General features: G+C 40.7%; 2 protein-coding genes and 2 long non-coding RNA genes across 6 annotated transcripts; 2 read left to right on the forward strand and 2 right to left on the reverse strand.

The window, feature by feature from the left end:
• Positions 1–2,382: 2,382 nt before the first annotated feature.
• On the reverse strand, positions 2,383–3,234 carry LOC308310614. The gene is made up of 3 exons (XR_013963519.1): positions 3,118–3,234; positions 2,839–2,935; positions 2,383–2,406 (listed from the first exon to the last, which is right to left on the reverse strand). It is a non-coding gene; the product is annotated as an uncharacterized lncRNA (long non-coding RNA).
• Positions 3,235–3,795: 561 nt separating this feature from the next.
• Positions 3,796–6,090, reverse strand: LOC308310607. The gene is made up of 5 exons (XR_013963518.1): positions 5,382–6,090; positions 5,161–5,228; positions 4,685–4,748; positions 4,051–4,101; positions 3,796–3,873 (listed from the first exon to the last, which is right to left on the reverse strand). It is a non-coding gene; the product is annotated as an uncharacterized lncRNA (long non-coding RNA).
• A 4,519-nt stretch (positions 6,091–10,609) lies between these two features.
• Positions 10,610–16,026, forward strand: LOC308310497 (polyadenylate-binding protein-interacting protein 2B-like). Of its 3 annotated transcripts, none has more exons than XM_080756853.1 (4): positions 10,610–10,722; positions 11,971–12,191; positions 13,354–13,530; positions 14,145–16,026. In XM_080756853.1, the coding sequence occupies exons 1-4, from the start codon at positions 10,716–10,718 to the stop codon at positions 14,199–14,201; spliced, it is 462 nt and encodes a 153-aa protein (XP_080612979.1). In that variant the 5' UTR covers positions 10,610–10,715; the 3' UTR covers positions 14,202–16,026. The 3 variants fall into 3 exon arrangements, with proteins under 3 accessions (XP_080612979.1, XP_080612980.1, XP_080612981.1); XM_080756854.1 differs by having other exon boundaries at positions 14,148–16,026; XM_080756855.1 differs by having other exon boundaries at positions 10,611–11,737.
• Positions 16,027–19,695: 3,669 nt separating this feature from the next.
• On the forward strand, positions 19,696–21,117 carry LOC308312412 (E3 ubiquitin-protein ligase TRIM35-like; the record flags this gene model as incomplete). Its single annotated transcript, XM_080759018.1, has 1 exon — positions 19,696–21,117. The coding sequence occupies one exon, from the start codon at positions 19,696–19,698 to the stop codon at positions 21,115–21,117; it is 1,422 nt and encodes a 473-aa protein (XP_080615144.1).
• Between the last annotated feature and the right edge of the window lie 1,895 nt (positions 21,118–23,012).

The raw sequence follows: 23,012 nt of genomic DNA on the forward strand, positions 1-23,012 counted from the left end.
CTGTGAAGAGCCATGAGCCGCGACACCAGGAGGGGCAGCAACACCGCCGGGTAATCTACACAGACTATAGTGAGACAAAACACACTGACTCGAGAAAAGACCCATATCGTCCAAAATAGGCTAATCAGTCGTTGTCCGTGTATAGGCTAATTCATTGGTAAAAGTATGCTAAATAACTCATTTTTAGACCATTTGGGAAATAAATATATCCGCGGCAGCGCGATCTAAGGGTAATGGACACATAACGGACACCCGGGTATAAATGCAATAATTTATTAACAAGAAAATAATGAATATTTACAGATATATGGCATCATGCATAAATTACAATCAACATGAAACATATTACTTTTATTACAATTGTTTGACTATGGCGTCTTCTCGTGTATCATCAGATGTCCGGCTCCATGCTCGCCTCTCCTTGGAGGCCAGTTGGGTCAAAACAAAGTACACCACATTGTGACAGCTGTAGTGAGTCTACAGTCCACCTGCCTGCTGGCAATATAGCCTGGTTGTGATATGTAGATGTGATTGATATTTTTTGTTTGTTTTTTTAAGTCATTCTATAACAACACAAAGTAATTGAATTTATTTTATGTATTAATTGTATTTTATATATTACTATGTTATTACTAATTTTATGTATAACTATATTACTAATTGTATTTATTTGATGTATTACTATGTTATTACTAATTTTACTTCATGCATTACAAATTGTATTTGTTTTATGTATTACTGTTATTACTAATTTTATTTTTTATGCATTTATTTATTTTATGTATTACTGTTATTACTAATTTTATGCATTACTATATTGATAATTTAATTTATTTTATGTATTATTGTCTATATTACTAATTATATTTATTTTATCCATTACTATGCTATTACTAATTTTATTTTATGTATTACTAATTTGAATTTACTTTTATTTTACCATTTTAATTTACTTTTATTTTACTATAATCTATTTCTATTATCGTTTGTTTTATCCATTTATTTATATTATTATCTAGTTATTTATATTAGTTTATTATTTTATTGTTTAGAGCCCTGATTGATCATATCTACATATCACCACTACCAGTCAGGATCTGAGTGACTCAGAACCCTGGTGACCTCCAGATGGAGCCACACAGGAGACCAGCAACGTCCTAAAGAAAAGAAAGAAATGCTCATTACTACTTTGTTCATAAAACAATATTGATTGAAATATTTATTAACAGTTTGCAGAATTACAGTACATGTCAAGCAGAAACTCAATACAAAGACTGTTAACTGTAAGTGGACGACCCAATTAAGCATTACACTTGTTTACAAGAGGGTCCACCATGTTCAATTCATCAAAACATTTAGAGACGTACAAATAAGACTTCTATATAGTCAAAGAACAGAACAGGAATTCATCATAAAGGAGGTAAAAAGGGAAAATAAACGTATACAGTGAGGGGAAAAAGGGAGTCAAGGGATTCACATGTCTTAATGACTGTTGGTAGGGCGTTCCACATTTTGGTGGCATAGGAGTGAAAATAATTTAGTCCCTGGTTTGTGCCGAATCTGGGTTGTACATGGTTCGTTGCACTCCCTCTGGTGTTGTGGGTGTGGAATTCGTTAACATAAAGGAAGTATCTGGACAGGTACATGGGTATCTTGGTGGTGTATCGAATCTTGTGGACCAGACCCATTGCAAGATGCTGTACTCTGTCGTCGACCCTAAGCCATTCCAGCCTGTCAAAGTGGGCAGGGGTGAGGTAGGTTCGGGGGGTGAGGCCAAGTAGGAGCCTGACCAGTTTGTTTTGGGAGGTCTGCATGGAGCCTAGTTTTAAGGGCCTTTGAGGTGCATGCATAGTCAAAGAAACCTTGTACGAGGGCTCCTGTGTTTTTGTTTGTGTTTTTGTTGACCAGTGAGGAGATCCTGTAAACTTGGAATCTTGTTCTTTGGTTGACTTTTTTGATTACGTTGGTGGCCATTTTATCACCGGAAAGATTAGCCTCCAGGATGGAACCTAGGTAGGTAATTTCATCTTTACGTGTGATAATATTGTCACCCACTCTAAACAAGAAGCCATTTGCCTTGCTGAGATTACTATTAGATCCAAAGAGAATGGATTCAGTTTTTCCCAGGTGTAAAGATAGTTTGTTATCAGCGAGCCAGATGCAGATTCTACCAAGTTCAGAGCTGAGGGCCTTTTCAACCTGCAGTTTGTTCCTGTCCGAGACTAGCAGTGCCGAGTCATCTGCGAACAGGAACAAGTTGCAGTCACAAGCTGATGTCATGTCATGATCATAGTGTGTGTGCGTGTGTTGTATAGTTACCTTGCTTTGATGTAACTCCAAAGGTGATCAGAAATAGTTGCTCCATCGGCTAGAAACGTAATCTTCACCGGCATGATGATCTTGTTCCTAAAAAAAGTCTATAGTCAACCCTAACTGATTACAGAACATGATATAAAAAAACACAACTAGAAGGATTTAGGCCTGTCACAATTACCTAATCGCCAAGTATTTGAGATACTTTTTTAGAGTCATAATCGTCTCCATGTTGAAAATGTTCATATATTGTCAAACATTTTAAAGAAATAATGCAAGCAACCGATCTACAAGCTCTAAATGTGTCACTTTGTAATTTACTTCTCTTTTTTTTGTGTATAAAGTTATTGAATTATGTGCATCTTTTTGTTTACAAAGCCTACAAAAGCCAAAGTTTTATTTAGAATGTTAGTATGACGCAATTAAATTGTTACTTGTAATTTATTTGAGCGACAATTAAAATCGGCCATTATAAAACCTTAAATTCTGACAGGCCTAAACAGGTTCCAGTGGCGTCTACCGAACCTTCTAGCTCCGTCCGAGCCTCCCAGCGACCCAGAAGTCCTCAGCGGAAACACCCAGGGAAAGCTTCGGATCTCGGGCATCGGCTGAGATCTCCATTCTAACAAAGAACGAAAGACACACACCCCAAATTAGCTTTGCTGTGTGTGTGCGTGTCCTGTCACAACATACACATGCACTTACAGTAACGTTTAAGAATAGGGATCGACCAATTATCGGCAACGGACGATTATTGGCTTTTTACAAAGCCTAAAAAAGCCCTAACCCTAAAGCGGTTCGTACCGTTGAGTTCCTCACTGAGAAGGCCCAGGTCCGAAGTCCTCCAGCGTCTACCCAGATCTCCGTCCTCCCATCCATCCATGGACAGACCTGCAGATCTCCATCTCTAGAGGCTCCAGCCTCCAGCTGTGTCTATGATCTCCATCCTGAGAGAGAAAGAAACCATTAGCTCTACAAGCTCACAACACGTTGCAGTGTGAGCTTGTAGATCTGCTATTTTTGCTGAACGGAATAGGGATGCTGGGGTTGAAGTGGTTAACAAAAGTGTCAAAGACTTTGATTAGCTTGGAAAGCTGACAGACATTCAACCAGAGTGCCACTAGGAGGCATCAACACATGTACAGTCCTCAACATCTTTTGTAATTTGTATTCAAGTTGTTACAAAGACCAAGAGGTACGCTCATGATATGAGATATTGACTCTCAAACTATTGTGCAGATTTAGATTTATCCTAAAATATTTAAAACATTTGGATTACTGTAAATGATGCCATTCTTCGTACCATAACAGTACAAAAGCAGTTATCCATCCTCAGAAACAAGCAAGAACTATTCCTACTCACAGCTCATCAGTCCTCTGAGGAAGCCCCCGGAGGGGGGGGGGGGGGGCTTTGGAACATCAGATCGTCTATCGATATCGCCATTCTAACAAAGAAAAAAAAAACACACCAAATTAGCCTTTCTGTGTGTGTGTGTGTGTGTGTGTGTGCACTCCCTGTCCAGCAGCCGCGTTCCAGCGACGTCTACCGCGATCTTCATCCTAACAAAGAAAGATTGATTAGAGTGACCAAGAGCCAGATATATATTCTAACCTGTCACAACATATATACATAAAACTTTTATTTATAGAGAACATTTAAACAGAAGCTAAACATATCACTTACAGTAACAAACGTTTCAGTTAGGGTTCTTTTTGACAGGCCTAACAGGGTCTTACTTTGAGTCGTCTTCAGAGGAATGCAGATTCCTGGAGAGACCTGCAGTACATCTGGAAGAAAGACATGGCGGTTATAGTCTATGAATGGCTTCATAGAAAAGAGCTTCGCACATCACTCCCTTGTTGTTGCCGCCAATAGTCTGGATAGTCTATACTTCTTATTCTTGATGACAATTGTTTATGAATTTGATGCATTACTATGTGTTGTTGCTTACTGTAAGTCACTCTGGATGTGAGAACTGCCTAAATTGTTGAAATTCCTAGACGTGATCAATTAGGGTCCAGCCGGTACCGAGGCTCTGGTGTTCCCCACCGCAGTACTGTGTACCAACAGTACTGTGCCCCAGTCTGGAGCCGTAGCCCTCATTTTGCTTTTGGGGCTTTTTATGCCTTTACTGATAGTGAACAGTATATAGACAGGAAAGGTGGAAGAGATGGGAGTGACGCGCGGCAAAGGCCGTCGGGAGTCGAACCCGCAGCACGCCGTCCGGCTGGCTTGGCAGCATAGGCGCCCAGACAGTTGAGCTAACCATCCGGGCCACACTTAAATATTTAATTGCAATTTATTTGAGCGACAATAATCGTCCAGTAAAAAGAAACCTCATAATCGTGAAAGGCCTAGAGCGGTTCTTACTGTGCGGTTCCTCACCGGGCAGGCCCAGGTCCGAAGTCCTCCGGCATCTACACAGATCTCCGTCCTAAGAAAGAAAGAAATAAGGACTAAATTAGCTTTTGTTTTGTTGAGCTGCATATTCAGAACCACTTAAACCCTCTAAAGATTTGATAAAACAGACCTTTAAAGAGAGCATTTGGTATATTCTCCGATTTCACTCTACACAAATTGATTTGCCAAACATAGCAGATCTACAAGCTCACAACACGTTGCAATGCGGTGTGAGCTTGTAGATCTGCTAATTTGGCTGAACGCTCCCCCCAGAATAGAGATGCTGGGGTTGAAGTGGTTAAAAAAGTGTCATTAAGACTTTGATTAGCTTGGAGAGCTGACAGACATTCAACCAGTGCCACTAGGAGGAATCATACTGCCATGCTATACTTCGTACCATAACAGTACAACAGATATCCATCCCAACAAGAAATATTCCTACTCACAGCTCATCAGAAGTCCTCAGAGGAACGGATCTCTGTCCTTCCACGACGTCTACCACGACCCATCCACCCTAAGAAAGAAAGAAAGATTAATTTAAGTGACCAAGAGCCAGATATACGTACATTGTGTCCTTTCACATTATACACAAAATGTATAGAGAACATTTAAAACAGAAGCCGACCATACCACTCGCAGTAATAGAAAAGTCTAAGTGGTTTCTTACTTTGAGCCGCCTTCAGAGCCCCCCATGCAGATTCATCCATGGACAGCGAGAACTGCAGATGTCCACCTGTAGGGGCTCCGGTTGAGCCTCGCAGCATCTGGAATGAAGACATGGTGGTTATATTCTATGAATAGCTTTGCACATCACTCACTTGTTGCTGCCAATAGGAATTTGTGATGTCTGTGTGGCGACAATTGCTGTGTGTCTGTTTTTTTATAATACATACAATTTATATAGCACTTTTCAAGGTACCCAAAGTTGCTTCACAAAACAGTAAAAACAAATTTATTTGAAAATAAACTAGATTAAAAAGGTTCAAAACTAGAATTTTTTTGCATGTTTGTGAAGCTTTTCGGTTCCACACCAGTAACTGCTGTTCAACACTAACAGCTACATCCATGACCTCCCTGCAACAACATCAATGAAGTATGGCTATGCAGACGACCCGAGTACTGTGTCCCAGTCTGGAGCCGTAGCTCTCATGTCAAGAAGCTGGATGCTGCCCTCAACACCGGATGGGCCACCCCAAACAAACTGCCTGCCTGTTCTCGCTGGAATCACTCCAACAGAGGTCAGACGAGAAGCAGCCACGCTGGCCCTCACCGGGAAGGCACAGCTGAGTGAATCCCAGCCATCTCCTCCACAAGGTCGTCAGAGACACCACAGCACACGTGCCTCAAGTCACGGTGCCCTTTGCCACAACACACACACACCAAGTCACAGCGACCTTTGCCACAGCACACGTGCCTCAAGTCACTGTGCCACACAGGCCCAGGAACTGCTCCACACAACACCAGCTGACACCTCCAAGGCATCCTGGGTGAAGGCAAGACAGAGGGACCAGTGGAATACATCGAGGACCCCAAATATGTTCTTTGCCAGCACCTCCCCTGCAAGGAGTGGACAACCCTCAAAGCAGAAGTGGGACATCTCAGACAGTGCCAGTGCCCACTGTGAATGCGAGGATCCACTACAGACTGTGGAACACGTAATGACCATTTGCCCCAAATACCGGCCACCGAATGGTGATCGTGGCTTAGGTGACCTAGACAATGACACATTGTACTGGCTTGCTGCAACAGAGCTGAAGTTCTATGGACATACGGCAGAAGATGTTTAAGAAACTTATTTTTTGTAATTTCTTCATTTTTTCGGCAAACCTTTGTGGCATTTAATTTATGGAACATGTGGATGTTTCTTTATTTATTGGTGAAGTTTTAGTGCCACTTGTGGCATTCTTTGAAATGTATTGACACGTTTGATATATGTTTTTGTTAGGGATGTCCGATATTATCGGCCGATAAAGGCATTAAAAGTTAATAACCCTAACCCTTAATTTTACTTTATTTATTATTTTACATTAAAAACATCTACAAGCTCACAATACAATAAGACACATGTGAGCTTGTGAGAGATTAGATCATTTTAGATGAGACATTTTGCATAATGAGTAATTATTAATAATTACTTTTGGTATTTTAAGTACATTTTATACCAAAACCTTTGTACCTTTACTCGAGTACATGTTGAATTGTAACGGAGTATTTCTATATTGCAGTATTGCCTACTTTTATTTAAGTAAAAAGTTTCAGTTATGTTTCCACCACTGGAAAAAGCCTGCATATAATATATATATATATATCGGTATCTGTTGATATCGGCAATTAGGAGTTGGACAATATCCAACACCGACAGTCGGACATCCCTTGATTTGTGTGATTTTTGTGCAGCTTTAAGTGAGTTTGTGGCATTTTTTTGTTTGTTTGTTTTGTGAACGACCAAAGAGCACACCCAGTATGTATCACAAGGCTATTCCACCAGTCAGGTGTACTTATATCTACATCTCATAAGCGGCCATGAACTAAACACTACAGATATCACAATTTGACTTTGGCAGCAGCAAGAAACGACTGATATGCAAAGCTCTTCAGCCATGCTTCTCTCTATACAAACACTCATAATGTCCACATGGACATCTTAGCAGTGAGGATGGGGTGGTTCACACAGGAGACCAGGTTCAGTGTTCTAGCAGCATCTACAGTCATCTCCATCTACATCTAGAAAGAAAGAAAGACATCAGAAGCTGACCATATCACTCACAGTAATAGAAACATTTTAAAAGGATCTCTGGCTAATAAGACAAATACTCCTTAACATTATACTTGCCATCTATAACTAAAATTGTAAAATATAAACCAGTTAAATATTTTATTTCTTTCATATAATCTTTTACAGAAACTGTTCCCGTCACAGGTTTATGATGTCCATGTGTGGTCCAGCGCTATGGAATGCACTTGCTAATAAAAAGTACTTAAAATATTGCTTTGATGCTTATATCAATTAAGCTGTTTTTGTATTAGCAAACACACGGACAGGCCTCTTTCATACTGGAGTAATTCATCCGCTTCATTTACAGACATCAGTAAAACGTGACGTCCGTATTTAGAATACAACAGCAGCGCTTATTTTCCAGATCCAAACTTAGCGTTGCACAAAGCTTGCTTAATAGCGACATCAATTCATTCCAATCCACATTAAATGTCGCGCTCTGCACGTTCATTCATCCGTATGGTATAGCTAATTTCATTAGCTTCAATAGCATGACACATCCATTATGGTTAGATCCTTCCAATCGATCCAATTTCAATACTTGTGTCCGTATCAGAGTAAAGATTTCAACTTGAATGTAGGGCCAATATGCCTTTCTTTCTTTTATCACCAGAGATATACACTTTAACAACGTGCTCACACTTTGGGCCTTGGGCGTCTTGTTGTTTACTCACTTGTAGTTGTTTGTCGATGGTGATTGATGATGACTGCAACAGGTTGATATTATGGTAGGAGTTTGTGTAGCGAACCAGGCTGGACAAAGGTTGAAGGCCGACTGATGTGAAGTTTCTTTAATGGATCAACGTGAAAACTAAAAACAAGACACAAACATATAATCAATACAGGCAGACATATCCAATAATGTGAGGCATTCATATAAACAAATAAGTTTACAAATAACCAATAAAAGTTTCATATCAAACCATAATACCATATAAACAAACCAATAAAACAAGATCTCACAACAATATGACACAAACCAATAACCATAAAAATGACATTCACCTTGTTCCCTCTCCAGCTAGGTGCCAACTTGTTAACGGGTGTCCCAATACCATGATGTCACTCAACCATGTAATTCTCCAGGAAAGTCACTAAAACCAATAAATCATATAATTAAAATCCAGCAGTTCCATTTCCATTCTGTCACACCCCTCTCTGAGGCTAGGGTAGTATGAACAAAAGGATGGCAAGGCAGTGACATACAAGTTACAACAACAAAGGAGACCAAACGTCTGCAAAATAGAAATAAAAAGATATATTCAAAACAAAGTACTGCATATCATATATAACATCAATCAAAACAATCATTTCCAAATAAATCATTATCATATGATATAAGCATAAGTATTTATAAATCCAGCCTTTTTCAAATGTACATTAAATAATTATAATATATATATATATATATCATAATAAACATCACAATAATAGATCTATGTAAACCATGGCATTAAATAATAACATCACCTCCTCAGAGACAGCTCGTTCCCCGACCAACACCAGCAGAGTGTGCAGACAGACTGACTTGGATATTCAGTCTCTGAGCTTTATACCCCCCATGGCCCCTCCCACTAGACTGGACCAACTGAATAGGGCTCAACATGATCCACAACATGTTAACTCTGCTTGGTTTGGCACTAAATACTGTCATGTATACATATATTGACATTCACATTTCCGTTGAGCTTGTAGCTCTTTTATTTGAAAGTCTTTAGTTTTCCCAAAAGTCCTTTAATCCTTTCAGGCAATCCTCCCCCTCCCTGGAAGGGGAGTTGGTTTGGCCCAATATAGAGTTCAGCTCCTTAAAGTGACAGGAACCTAATGAGAGCAGTGTGTGTGTGTGATCAGTTTGCTGCTTCTTAGTAGTCTTTGCATATCCTAACAGTGCGCGCTTACTGAAAGGTATGTACACTAGCAGCAAACAGTGACAGGGTGGGGGTCATGTTGCGGGGAGGCGGGGCTGCGGGGAGCCCCCATGAGGATCATCAGAACTCTTCGGCTCTGCGTCACAGGGAGAAGATTTTTTTTTTTTCATGTATCCCCTATCCCTTACATGGGCTACTGGCCACATGTGGCCCCCACCTAGCTTCTTAATTTTTATCTGTGCACCAGATTGAAGCATTTTCATAGCAAATTTACAATTTTTTCTGGACCCCGGGTCGGCTTCAGATAAATATGTTGCTTGGGGCCTCAAAAGGCCTAGAACCGGCACTGGTCATACGACTAAAGTGCACTCACTGTACTCACCTTTCTGTTTAATACATCGGAACAAACTGCATCTCAGAAATAATCTTGGGTGCACCCACCAATACACAAAACTAATTCCATGGGGTTCGAGACTGTCACTGTCATTTTGGACACGTGAAGAGCTCAAGAAAGAGGAATTAAGAGTGTGTCTTGATTCAACATGGTGTTGCATGTGTTTCAATCAGAGCTCATTGATTGCACTTGGGGCTGGGCATGGCCAGAGCCTTCTATTATATGGCTCTGGGCATGGCTTCCTTCCTATTCTGCAGTGGTTGTGAAAGTAACTAAGTACATTTACTCAAGTACTGCTGCACTTCAGAAGTTCAGTACAATTTTAAGGAACTTTTTACTTTACTGGACTAGGCTATTTCCATGTAGGCCTATTTAACAAGTAATTTTGTAGATTTAGATCATTATCACAAAACATGCATCAAAAGCCCTATTTTATCGAGACATCTTGTGATCTAGACATATCTAGCTATTTTTGAAAGATTGACACATTTTGAAGATCTTGGAGGTAAAGGTGAAATGGGCCATTTTGCATACTACCCTACTATAGTAGACCTTAGTGAAACTGTACCGGCGCCAGTATGTTGTAATACAGTACTTCTACAAATACTAGGCTAGCAAGTCATACTATCACAATATATAGACACTGTTGTTACTGAACAAACAAACACTGCAATGATTTATGATTACTATCAAACACTTTTTAACACTCACTATTAAAGATGAAATGTCTCCTTAAACCAGCCGGGGGAAACAAAGCTTATCCTGCCGGATTGTCTGAATCAGCAGCAGAAGAAGGAATAGAAGAAGTAGTGCGGAAGAGGAAGAGTCACGGTGACGTTAGCTTTAGCATACAAGCTAACAAGCTGTGCGTCAGTGTTGGGCTCTGTCAGTCCGCTGTTTGTTTACAAGTTGTTGTTCATTACAAACAACCCTCTGCTTACATTCTGCTGCCTGAGTGTCAACATGCCAGGTAGCTACAGTGCACACGCTACAATGCATTACGCACACTTTAAGTTACTCGTATAACGTTTCACTTTAGCTGCCTGACATGCTGTGTTGTTGACGGCCGTGTGCATTGTTTTGATGTAACAGCTGTTAGCAACTTTAGCATCATGCTATGTTTCCTTACAATCTAGGTTTGCCAACAGTGAGTGACAGTCCCTTATTTGGAAAGTAAAAGACGTGTCCCTTATTGCAGTGGTTCTCTAACTGTGGGTCGGGACCCCCCAGTGGGTCCCCACTCCCCAGATGATTAGCAAAAAAAAAGGGAGGGGGGATCAGTGTCGTGTCCTGAACCTTTAATTTGCTGATTGATTGAATAGCCTACTTTATTAACAGTTTGGGAAAAAAAGGTACAGTGGTATGATTAAAATGATACAAATGGAATGGTGCTTTGTCCGACAAAGTTTGTCGTATTCAACATTGGTTTCTCACTCAACAGTAAACAAGTGTATACAGGGTAGGCCTAACTGCACTGTGCAGTGTGTGCACATTTCTTAAGTTATAATACATTTAAGGATTTAAGGCCATTTGAATGGCTCTAAAATTAGGAGGGGGGGACCATTAGGTTACTGCATGAAAAGTAACCAACAGAACAAACTATACTATTAAAATGGGTAAACTAGAGGAATAAAGAAAATCTTACTTTTCCCTTTTAGAAAGAGGCAAATATTGTAAAAATAGCAGATCAAGCTGATTTTTCTTGTCCACCTTTTGGGATTACCGGTACATCATGGCAACCAATCCCAGTTTTATTATTGGATGAGTTTGGTTTAGTTTACTTTTTGTTATACATTGTATATGCAATGCATGCATACAGTAATGCATAAGCCATTTAAGCTAACTAGGCTAAGTTTGAACTTAGGTGTGAGGTGGTGCAACTGGCTCCAGTTATAAAAAAAAAGAAAAGAAAAATGAATGAAATTGGAATAAGTTTTGAACACAAATCATCTTCTGGGAGTATCTGACAGAAAGCATTTTCATATGTGAGTCTGCTCTGCATCTCTCTCTCTCTCTCTCTCTCTCTCTCTCTCTCTCTCTCTCTCTCTCTCTCTCTCTCTCTCTCTCTCTCTCTCTCTCTCTCTCTCTCTCTCTCTCTCTCTCTACACACACACACACACACACACACATACATTTGGGGCGTCCTTGACCTGAAAACAAACCACTGACCCCTTCGACCACCTTTAATGCCAGCAGAAGTTTGTGTGTGCCATTCCAGAACCGGCGGAGATGAGCCGCAGTCCGGAGGACCCCCGGAAGACCCCCGGCAGCACGGAGGGGGGCGGCAGCAGCATGGCGGTGGGCTCGTCGGGGGGAGGGGGAGGAGGGGAGTCGGGGGAGGGGAACGTGAACGTACGTAAGGCCGGTGGAGGAGGAGGGGAGGCCGACCCCTTTGCTGACTACATGTGGATGGAGAATGAGGAGGAGTACAACAGACAGGTGGGCAGGGCTGTCAATTGTATATTATTTATTTATTTTATTGCAAGTTTTCCTCATACAAAAGTAAATTTTCAATGATAAAAACATATAATATAACATACCACAAAACTGAACGTAAATGAAAGAGAAATAGACAAAAACATATGACTGATGGTGGTACTGCACTCAGTGGGTAGCCCCTTTCGGGACCCTCGGTTACCTTTTCTGAATTTTGGACGGCGGTAACCTAGGGTCCCTTCCAGGTTATTCCACTCTCCATAGGAATGATAGGACGCAGCTTTATCACTGTCTGACACCTGCGTGGTCGCTTGAGTGTTGATGAGATGTTTCAAAGATGCATAAAGTTGCAGTAGGAGACCACGGAAACGTGTACGAAGCGGCGTTAATCAGTGTTGCCGTTAAGTATTTTTAATCTTTTTTTGCAATTTTGCTCTGCTGAGGTTCTCTGTCGTCTTACTTCCTTGTTGACTTCCCAATGTCCCGCCTCGCACACCGCAAAACGTTGTTAACTTGTTATTAAATAGACCCACGACATAACAGCATTAAAAACATCCAGCCTGTACGCGGTCGGCCAATCAGAGGGCAGTAACTTAACTAGGACGGTCGTGCAGCTAGCCAGTCTCGATGCGGGACATGGGAAGTGAGGAAGAGAGAATTTCAGAGAAGCCAAAACTTCGCACACGTTTCCGCGGTCTCCTACTTCTACTCTATGCATCTTTGAAACATCTCATCTTCACTCAAGCGTCCACACAGGGCTCCATGAACACAGTGGTAAAGCCACTGTCCTGTTCCTATCATTCCTATGGAGAGTGGAATAACCAGGAAGGAACCCTAGCCTAGGTTACCGCCGTCCAAAATTCAGAAAAGGTAACCGAGTGTCCCAAAAGGGGCAACTCTGGGCTACACCAATGATATCACAAGCAAGCACATCACAAACAAATTTGACAGATAAAGACAAATGACACTAGGGGGCAGCACAACACCATTCATTCTACCAAGCCTTCTAAATCAGTAGTTATTTTTTGTGCCAAAGAGTCAAAGACCCCTATTTCTTATCCTTTTTTACATATGTATTTCAGAAAACTGTTGATGGATTCAGAAGGCATTTGTAGAATGGGCATCAGGTCCTAGTTAAAGTAATGTGACGTGTCTCTGCTCGCAGGTGGAAGAGGAACTGCTGGAGCAGGACTTTTTGGAACGCTGCTTCCAGGAGATGCTGGAGGAGGAGGAACACGATTGGTTCATCCCGTCACGTGACTACAGACCGGGGGCAGCGGGTCAAATACAGAACCATTTCAATGGCCTGTCGCTCGCTGATGGCAGCCCAGAAGACATAGCGGTGAGCTGGCTTTGGACTACCTAAAAGGAGTGCTTCTCAACCCCAGATGATTAGCTTATATGATTTATTTTCTCACTAAACAGTAAACAAACCAACATACAGTATCTGCATATTTCTAAAGTGACAATATAGGACTTTTATTAAGAGCGTTTTATTGTTTAAAAAAAAAGACTTACCGGTACTTAGTTGTCGATTACACAAGTATTCGACAAGCTATATTATACAGAATTGTCAAACATTGGCCAAATTGTGAAATATTACCTGTATCCTAAATACTACGTTTTTTGAAAACGTTATGTCTATATCAGTAGTTCTCAAAATGTTTCACGTCAAGGACCCCAACATTTTATGTATTCGGCCACTGACCCCCATCTCAACATATTGTGTTCCAGGGACCCCCAGAAGCAAAGATTGTAGTTAAAAATGTTTGCTTTAAAAGAAATATTCAAAGATTTGCATGCATAAAAAATTGAAAATACAATAGCAGATCTACATGCATAGTGTGGCACAAGGTGATGCACAGTGTGACGCACAATGAGCTTGTATATCTGCTTGTTTATTTGCTATGTTTGAATAGCCAAAGTATAAAATAACTCTCATTTCTCCCTTTGCAGCAGAAGAGCAACTTGAACCCGGAGGCCAGAGAGTTTGTTCCTGGAGTGAAGTACTAGGGCCAGGAACCGCGTGGCGATAGCGGCCTCATCACAGACTTGTTGGCTTACAGATCTCTCCTCTCTTTCGGTCTGAACTTCTTACCTGCTCTGTGGAGCTACAGATTATCAACTCCTCCTCTCTCCGTTCAAAACTCCGGAAATCCTAATCTGAACTGTAATATGTGTGAATTTTATCTGAATGTGTATGAATGGACCAGCTCACTGGTTAGAATGTCTGCCCTTAGATTGAGAAGTCAGGGTTTGATTCCCTGGCCAGTTCATACCAAAGACTATACAAATGAGACCCAATGCTTCCCTGCTTTAAGTCCTTGTGTGACATCCTAGTACATCATGGCTGGGGGATGTACCTCATGCTTCAGAAACAGGAGATATGTCCCTGGCCCTATGGGTCAAATGACCTTGGGAACCAAGCCCAAAGGTGTATGAATGGAACCAAATGAACCCTCAGGGTTCCTTTTGGTTCCATCCATACACTGCTATAGTTCCAGGCACGTAAGGTTCTTTTTGGGTCTGTTTGTACACTTTCAATTTACACTGATTATTTGACTTTGTAGTTTAGGGTCCCAGAGTTGTACATTGGAAACTGTGCAAATTTAAAACCAGGAGATGCTGAAATGATTGGATCCTCCCAGCGTTAAAATCAGCCTGGAACCTACCACTGTACCCAGAACTGTCTAGCCTATAGACTGGATTGGTAAGGATGGCAACATGATGTGAGATGAGGGGTGTTTATTGTATATGTATAGCAATTAACTTGTTTCCAGGATACTTCTGGGGGTCATTTTCATGTATTAGTATACCTGGGCTTTTGTGTGCTCACCACACAGTTTTTAAGTTGCTTGATTCAATGTTAATATATTGTCAAATGTTAAAGAAAGGGAAACAGACCCCATTAGGTTATGGCCTTCAATAGGTGGTCAAATGGCTCAAAATAGGACACTGAAATAAAGGACACCAAAACAATCTGGTTTAAGGGTATTGTATTCCCGTTCCCACATAATGAACATATACAACAATGATAATATTATTAATCAATTAATTGCCTCTATGCATACTGTTACATGCAATTTTGGAAAGACCTTTATAGGTGTTACCGATGATATAGTCAGGGTGCTTACAGTAATTGTGCATGTTGGCTCAATGTAAACACTGCTACGCCAGTGGGTCTCAAAGCGGCTGACCCCGTATGCCGGGTCTGTACCGAGAGTGTAGAAATGGTTCCATTTGTACAGTCCTTGAAATAAAAAGAAGAACCACTCTACACTAAATGAACAGCCTTAATTAGTATCATTAAGGAAGGGGCCCAGAAGTATAAGAGTTAGTATGTGTGCATGGAGCACATTCATACATTTGACAAGTTATAGAAAAACTGGAGGCAGAAGCAGATAATTATTTGTATTTATTTATTTATTTCTTAATGGCTACAATGATGTTTAAAGAGTTATAACATATGATATATTGTTGAGTCGGGAGGAAAACACCTAACTCCAGGTTTTTGATAATTATTTTCATAAATCAATGCCTGTTATTATGTCTGTTTTCTTCATTTTCTGAAGAAAAAAATATATTTTTCATTTCCTGAACATTTTGGATAGGTGGTTTCTCCCTGACTATTGAATCAAGCCGCTTAAAACGGATCTGGGGTGCAGACAAATGTTGTGAAAGTGAAATACCCCTTTAAGCATGGCTTGTACCACTTTGTGGTGTGACAGTGTTGCTAGATGCTGATGAGCTTGTAGATCTTCTATTTTCACCATCGTATGAAAGGGCAGTAAAGTCTTTACACACATGGAGCATAATGATTAAAAAATATGAAAATGCATTATGTATTATTTTTCCTGCATCAAAACAATTTGTAAAACTAGTTACGAAACAAATTTGTTTTATCATTGCGTTATATTCACAATGACACATTATGTGGAGGGATTTTATTTTATTTTTTACTTCATCGCAGGGAACCTTTAGTCCTTAAGGACCTTTAGTCTACCTATCTTGATGCGGTACAAATGAGGGACGCAATACATCATGTTTGCCCATCATGACACCCATTTTTCAACCTCATATCTAAATTGGTCCTTACTAATGCTCATTAAAAAGATGGCACCATTTCTGTCTACTTACGGTGTGTCTCATTGGTGTGCTGTGGAAAGTTCAGAAACCTGCCTACCAAGACAATCCGGTTGAATCAGGTTTACGTTTGAGTACTGGTTAGAGCAGTGATACTCAACCTCAGGCCCGCGGGACCATTATGACTGGCCCACCAATGAAAATCTAAAAAAAAGAAGAAAAAAAAATCTGGAAAATGAAATAAAAATAAATAAATCTGAATGAAGTTATCTTTAATTACATTATTATAAGTAATACTATTAGAGTTGTACTATTACTCGAACGAAAATAAAAGCTTGGGGGGAGATGCAATGCAAATGAAAGACATATACTGTGTATCCCTATTCCCTGACATAATTTTATAGCTAAACGGACAGAATTCTATTTTATTTGAATGATGAAACCCAGCTGCCATTAATAGTTGGAAATGGAAATGGAAATTGCGGGAAATGCGGAAATGGTGGAAATGGAAATTGTGGAAATTGCGGAAATGGAAATTGAGGAAATTGCGGAAATGGAAATTGTGGAAATTGCGGAAATGGTAATTGCGGAAATTGCTCTTCACTTATAGCTATCTATTTTCAGGTAGATTGTTTTATTTTACTCAGTCAGCCATATCACTACTCATTTTTTTTCATGAAAAAGGTCATAGCTGGGTAATCTATTTTCAGGCAAATTGTGTTTATTGTATTTTATTTTACTCAGCCATAACAATTTATTTTCTGTTCATGGGTCATGGACAATTGGACAGGCAGGAAGGCAGACAGCTATACTCATAGACAGACAGACAGCTACTCATGGACAATTGGGCAGGCAGGCAGACAGCTTCTCATAGACAGACAGACAGCTACTCATGGACAATTGGACAGGCAGGAAGGCAGACAGCTACTCATAGACAGGCAGACAGACAGCTACTCATGGACAATTAGGCAGGCAGGCAGGCAGGCAGACAGCTACTCATAGACAGGCAGACAGACAGCTACTCATGGACAATTAGGCAGGCAGGCAGTCAGCTACTCAGACAGGCAGACGCAGACAGCTACTCATGGACAATTGGACAGGCAGGCAGACAGACAGCTACTCATAGACAGGCAGGCAGACAGCTACTCATAGACAGGCAGACAGTAAGACAGCTACTCATTGACAGACAGACAAATAACTACTCATGGACAGACAGACAGACAGGCAGGCAGGCAGGCAAAGAGCTACTCATGTTATGTTATTATAACAGCTACTCATGTTATGTGCAATAATTTGTGCAGTTATGGAAACAGCTCTTTGTGTTTATGCAAGAAAATGTAACACATTTATTTATTTACATATTGTGTGCATGCACATTGTACTTTGATACATTTTGCGAAAATAAAGCAATTGAAAGAGAGAAGTTTTCAAGTATCATTAATGTCGTAATTTTATCTACTGGCCCCTGGCCCCTTGCCATTTTTGTAATGTGGCCCACAGGTAAATCTATTTGAGTATCCCTGGGTTAGAGCACCGTTAACCCCATTTGTGGGTCACGGACCAATTTCTATAGGTTACGGCTCCAGTACAAATATTCTTTCTTTTTAAACAAGCAAACAAATCTAAGAAAATCCGTGAATAAAGAAATACGGTAATAAAAAAAAGCCTATAGTTTGGGTATCAACCTGAAAGGTTATCTTGGTTTTGTATGAGAAATATTAATGAATGGTTTATTTTCAAACTGTTTCACTGTTACTGTTGAGAATATTATGGATTTGGAATTGCTTTGAAGAGGATCCCTTTGCTTGACATGAATGTTCTGATGTAGTCTGCTTCTAGTCCACTGTGAGATAACCTCACATTACAAATTTACAATCATAGCACTTTTGCTTCGTCATTGCTTGCATCATTTTGTGTGTTACATTGTGGCAGATGTGTTCAACCAGACAGTCACCGGAGAAGTAAAGCATTTTATATTTTCAAAGTAGTTTTGACCAGATGAAGAGCCTTGGCTCGAAACGTCGTCAATAAAAGTTATTTTGGAGCATACGAGTGTGCGGGTTCCCTTCTCTTTTCATATTTTCAAAGTAGCCCTGCGTTTTATTTTGTGTATCTTTACGAAAAGAATACAGTACATATCCAACAAGAGCATCTATAGATATGACCTGCATTGATTTCCGTGAATGCTGCCAAATACCAAAGAATGTGCTGTCATTTTACTTCATTCAGACTGAACAGTGGAATGTGAAGCCACTAAACTGTTGTGAGCCGGTACCATTACCGACACTATCCACAGGTGATTTGGAACCCGCGTTATGGGTGAGTCTTAACCGGCCACGCAGGTCTGACTAACGGATGTCTGACTTATGGGCATGATGTGGTCCTATTATAGAGCAGTGGTCCTTGAGGGGGTTCCAGGTGCATGTCTCCAGCCAAATCATGGAATTGAAATAACACACACACACACACACACACACACTCGTTTCCTGCAGGACAATGGAGCTGACATGAGTCATTCACAAGTAACATAATCAAGAATGAAACTACAATGATGATCATTGATTAACTCAGGAATTACATTTGCATAAGGCGGGAGCCCAAAAGCAGCAGGGCCAATACAGCTGAGACCCACATTATATATACTCAAATAATCCCTGGCTCATTCCATTACCTTTTCTCACCACACTTGAGGGAGCTCAACCTTTTCTAGACTAGACCCGCTGACCCTGCACGCCTACCTGCGTTGGTCTGGGTAAATACAGCCTGACGTTTGATGAACTATTTGTAGAGGTGAAGCAGCCCGTTACTGAGGCTATACATTTTCCTGTCTGTCTGATACCAAAGTCTAGAGGGAAGTACTACCTTTAGATTGAGTCCTTTCAATACCTTGGAGCAGCCGTGCCTCAGATGTGTAGGCTACATCTACAGCCCTCGCTAGAACAGACTGCTTTGTCGGCGAGAATCTGACGACTGGACAGCAGCCATCTATACAGAGGAGATTCCTGGAAGGACATATTGACTTCCTACAACTCAGGTCAGGTCACCAACCAATCTTGGCTTTTTGTAGAAAGGACATATACTGTAGGCCTACCCGTAGTTAAATACTTATTTTGTTGTAGTTAAATACTTAACTGTGACGCCATCTCCTGGATAAAACTAGTGCCAAACAGCTACCATCTCTTTAGTTTATCCTAGTGTTTTTTTCTCTCTCTCAGTCTCAGAGTGCAGACTGGAAGACACAATGGCTTCAAGTTTGACTGTTCGGGAAGAAGAGAAGCTGACCTGCCAAGTGTTTCCTTTGTCCCACCATTCCATCGGTTGGCATATCCTGCGTACTCCAGGCTTGTTCAACTTGTTTCACTTTAAGTCTGGGTATCTCAGCTGGGATGTTTATGTTGGACACAATCAACGCTGGTCAGTAGGCATGTGTTTGGAGCCTCACTGGGGGAAGCGAAACACCAGGAGTGAGACCTGGTTTATAGAGTTCTATGAGGATGCATACAGAGCTGTGTCCTCATCAGGGCTTGGATTTGACGAGGATGAGGAGACATCGGACTCTGATGAGGATGAGGAGACATCAGAATCTGATGAGGGGATATCAGAATCTAAGTGGTTGGAAGATTGGACTGTTCTTTCAGTGAATCAGAAAATCGGGAGGATCAGAGTCCAGCTGGACTGGGACAGAGGACAGTTGTCCTTCTCTGATGCTGATTCTAACACACACCTACACACCTTCACACCCACTTTCACTAACACACTCTTTCCATGCATTTATAATGGTGATTATAATGCTGATGATGATATGTCTCTGAACATGTTACAAGGGACGATGGAACAGAAGGTCCAGGATTCGCTGGAAATGTTAAAGAGGAAACTGAAGGTCTTTAATAAAGTTAAAAGGAATTATGACATAACAGAAACTCACATCAAAGTTCGGGCCAGGAACACAGAAACACAGATTAAAGAACAGTTTCAGAATCTTCATCGGTTCCTACAGGAAGAAGAGGAGGCCAGGATCACCGCTCTGCGGGAGGAAGAGGCTCAGAAGAGTCAGGAGATGAAGGAGAGGATTGAGGGTCTGAGCAGAGAAATTGAAACTCTCTCCAATGCAATCCAAGCTGCTGAGGCCCAGCTGAGATCCGACGACCACGTCTTATTCCTGCAGTACTACAAGACCACAATGGAGGGAGTCCAGCTCACCCTGCAGGACCCACCGCCTGTCTCAGGAGTGCTGATAGACGAGGCCAAACACCTGAAGAACCTGACCTTCAGAGTCTGGGACAAGATGAAGGACATTGTCTCTTACACTCCCGTCATCCTAGACCCAAACACAGCTCATCCTCGACTCATTCTGTCTGATGATCTGACCAGCGTGAGATGTGGAGAGGAGAGGCCACTTCCCGACAACCCAGAGAGGTTCGACTACTATGAACGTGTACTGGGCTCTGAGGGCTTTAACTCAGGGTCTCACAGCTGGGACGTTGAGGTTGGAGACAATACAATCTGGGAAGTAGGCGTGTGTGTGGAGTATTTCCAGAGGAAGGGATATATGAGGAGTGGATACTGGTATATATGCAGTATGGGTGAATATGCAGCAGTCAGGGCCAAATCAGGGCCTTATGAGAAGACTGTTCTCTCTGTGAATCAGAAACCCCAGAGGATCAGAGTCCAGCTGGACTGGGACAGAGGACAGCTGTCCTTCTCTGATCCTGATTCTAACACACACCTACACACCTTCACACACACCTTCACTGAGAGACTGTTTCCATTCATTTATAACTGTTATGGTCAGTCTCTGAAAATGTTACCAGGGAAGATCTGTATTACTCTAGAAAGCCACAGTTAGAATGTCTAGCGTAAAAAAAAGAAATGAAAAAAGAAACTACAGAATATATTGATCTGGTATTGATTAAGGGCTATTATTTCATGGCAGGTGATTAATTATTATTTTAAAATCGGTTGCAGTGATTATTTATTTAATGTATCATTCAGTTTCAAATTACTTTGGTATTACAGGTGATTCATATGATTATTACTGATTACATGTTTTATATTGTAGTGTTTTTTATATGGATCAGGTTTGAATCATATAGTTTCTATGTGACAGTGATGGTGTCTGCTGACATGTATTTGGTCTTATTAAAGATGATGGGAGTAAAGTGAGTCAGACGTGTTATGTGTTCAGCATTCAGCAGATCATACACTAGAAGATTTATTAGAAGTTGAAGTAAAATACTCAATCAACCCCAGTAGTTCATTAAAAATAGAATTTCTGACGGTCAAATATTAATACATTCTGTATGTCTCTGTGCTCGAGTGTAGTCACTCACATTGTGTGAAAAACCACAAAAGACCTGCATGTAAGGTGAATATTTTGAGGCAATTAAGGTAAGTTCTCATATTGTGGGCCAAACTTTGAACTACATGCAATGCATTCAAATACCTTTTGAATCACGAACAAGGCCAAAGTCTTGTGAGCATGCTAAAGTTTAAATCACGTTTCTACGAAAAAGTATGCCTGTAATGAGGCGAGGAGGATGATGGAGCTGAAGATGAATTCCCATAAATTCTTCATGAGAGGAAAAGAAATGTTAACTCAACATTACATGAGCTTGTAGTAACCTAACTTTACCACACAGGGGTGATGTTTGTTAAGCAACAGCAGCAGGCTCATTCTGTCTTGTTCCGCCGTGGTTCCGCCTTGTTTATGTTGAATTTGATAAAACATATTTTTTGGAAAAAACTAAAACAAACATGATATGCCCAGTCAATAAAATCAAATCTAATTGGGAATCAGAACTGTGAATCACCCAATCTCAGACCAATATTGGGCAAAGGCACTCAAAGCCATCAACTTCTTGTCTTAATCCAGTAAAATGTAGCCAGAATTCTGATGTTTTGGAAATGCCGAAGCTCTCACTTTTTTGGGAACACTTATTCATTACTCACTCACTGGAAAGGTAGCAAACCACAACCAACCTCATCTTGGCTACAATAATTATGTCATGCTATTCCTGATCAGGGGCTTAACTAACACAATTTTCAATACTGGGCTGGCAACCATTCATTACTTACTATAACAACTTAGACTCAATCAGACACTGGTCCACTAGAAAAACTCATCTCAGTATAAATTCCCTCTTATCCTAAAACACATTGTCCCTTTAACGGGGGCATTGGGGGTGGTTGCCCAGCAAGCATCAATTAGAGGCCAGGCCATACTGTATAATGTACAGTATGGTAACTGAACTCCACACCATTCTTGTTCTCTTTCATCTCTTCATTTAGAATTACGGACTTTTACTTGTAACAGAGTATATTACATTGCAGTATTGTCCGGGACCACCCTATATCTCACCCACCAGAGGGATGATTTGCTAAATGGGGACAACCAGTGGTGGGAATAAGTAGGCTACTCAAATTTTGTAATTAAGTGAGTATCAATACTGCACAATTATTTGAAAACGTACTAGTTACTTTGTAGATTTTGATTATTGTTACAAAACACACATAACTACTTCAGCCATGGGGCCATTTGAAAATAGCATATCTACAAGTTCAAGTTATCTACAAGCTGTTGTGTTGTGATGCTTGTAGATTTTAGCCTGCATGCATTTTATTCATTTGAAAACTTGTGAAACAGCACATTTCATGCATAAAGAGTATAGCCTAGACCCATACTTTTACTTTTGGTAGACTACTTTAAAGTTTAAATACATTTTGATGCCTATACGATTTGTA

Source organism: Protomyctophum bolini (assembly GCF_963924005.1).
Source record: "Protomyctophum bolini genome assembly, chromosome: 3".
Classification (NCBI taxonomy): Eukaryota; Metazoa; Chordata; class Actinopteri; order Myctophiformes; family Myctophidae; genus Protomyctophum; species Protomyctophum bolini.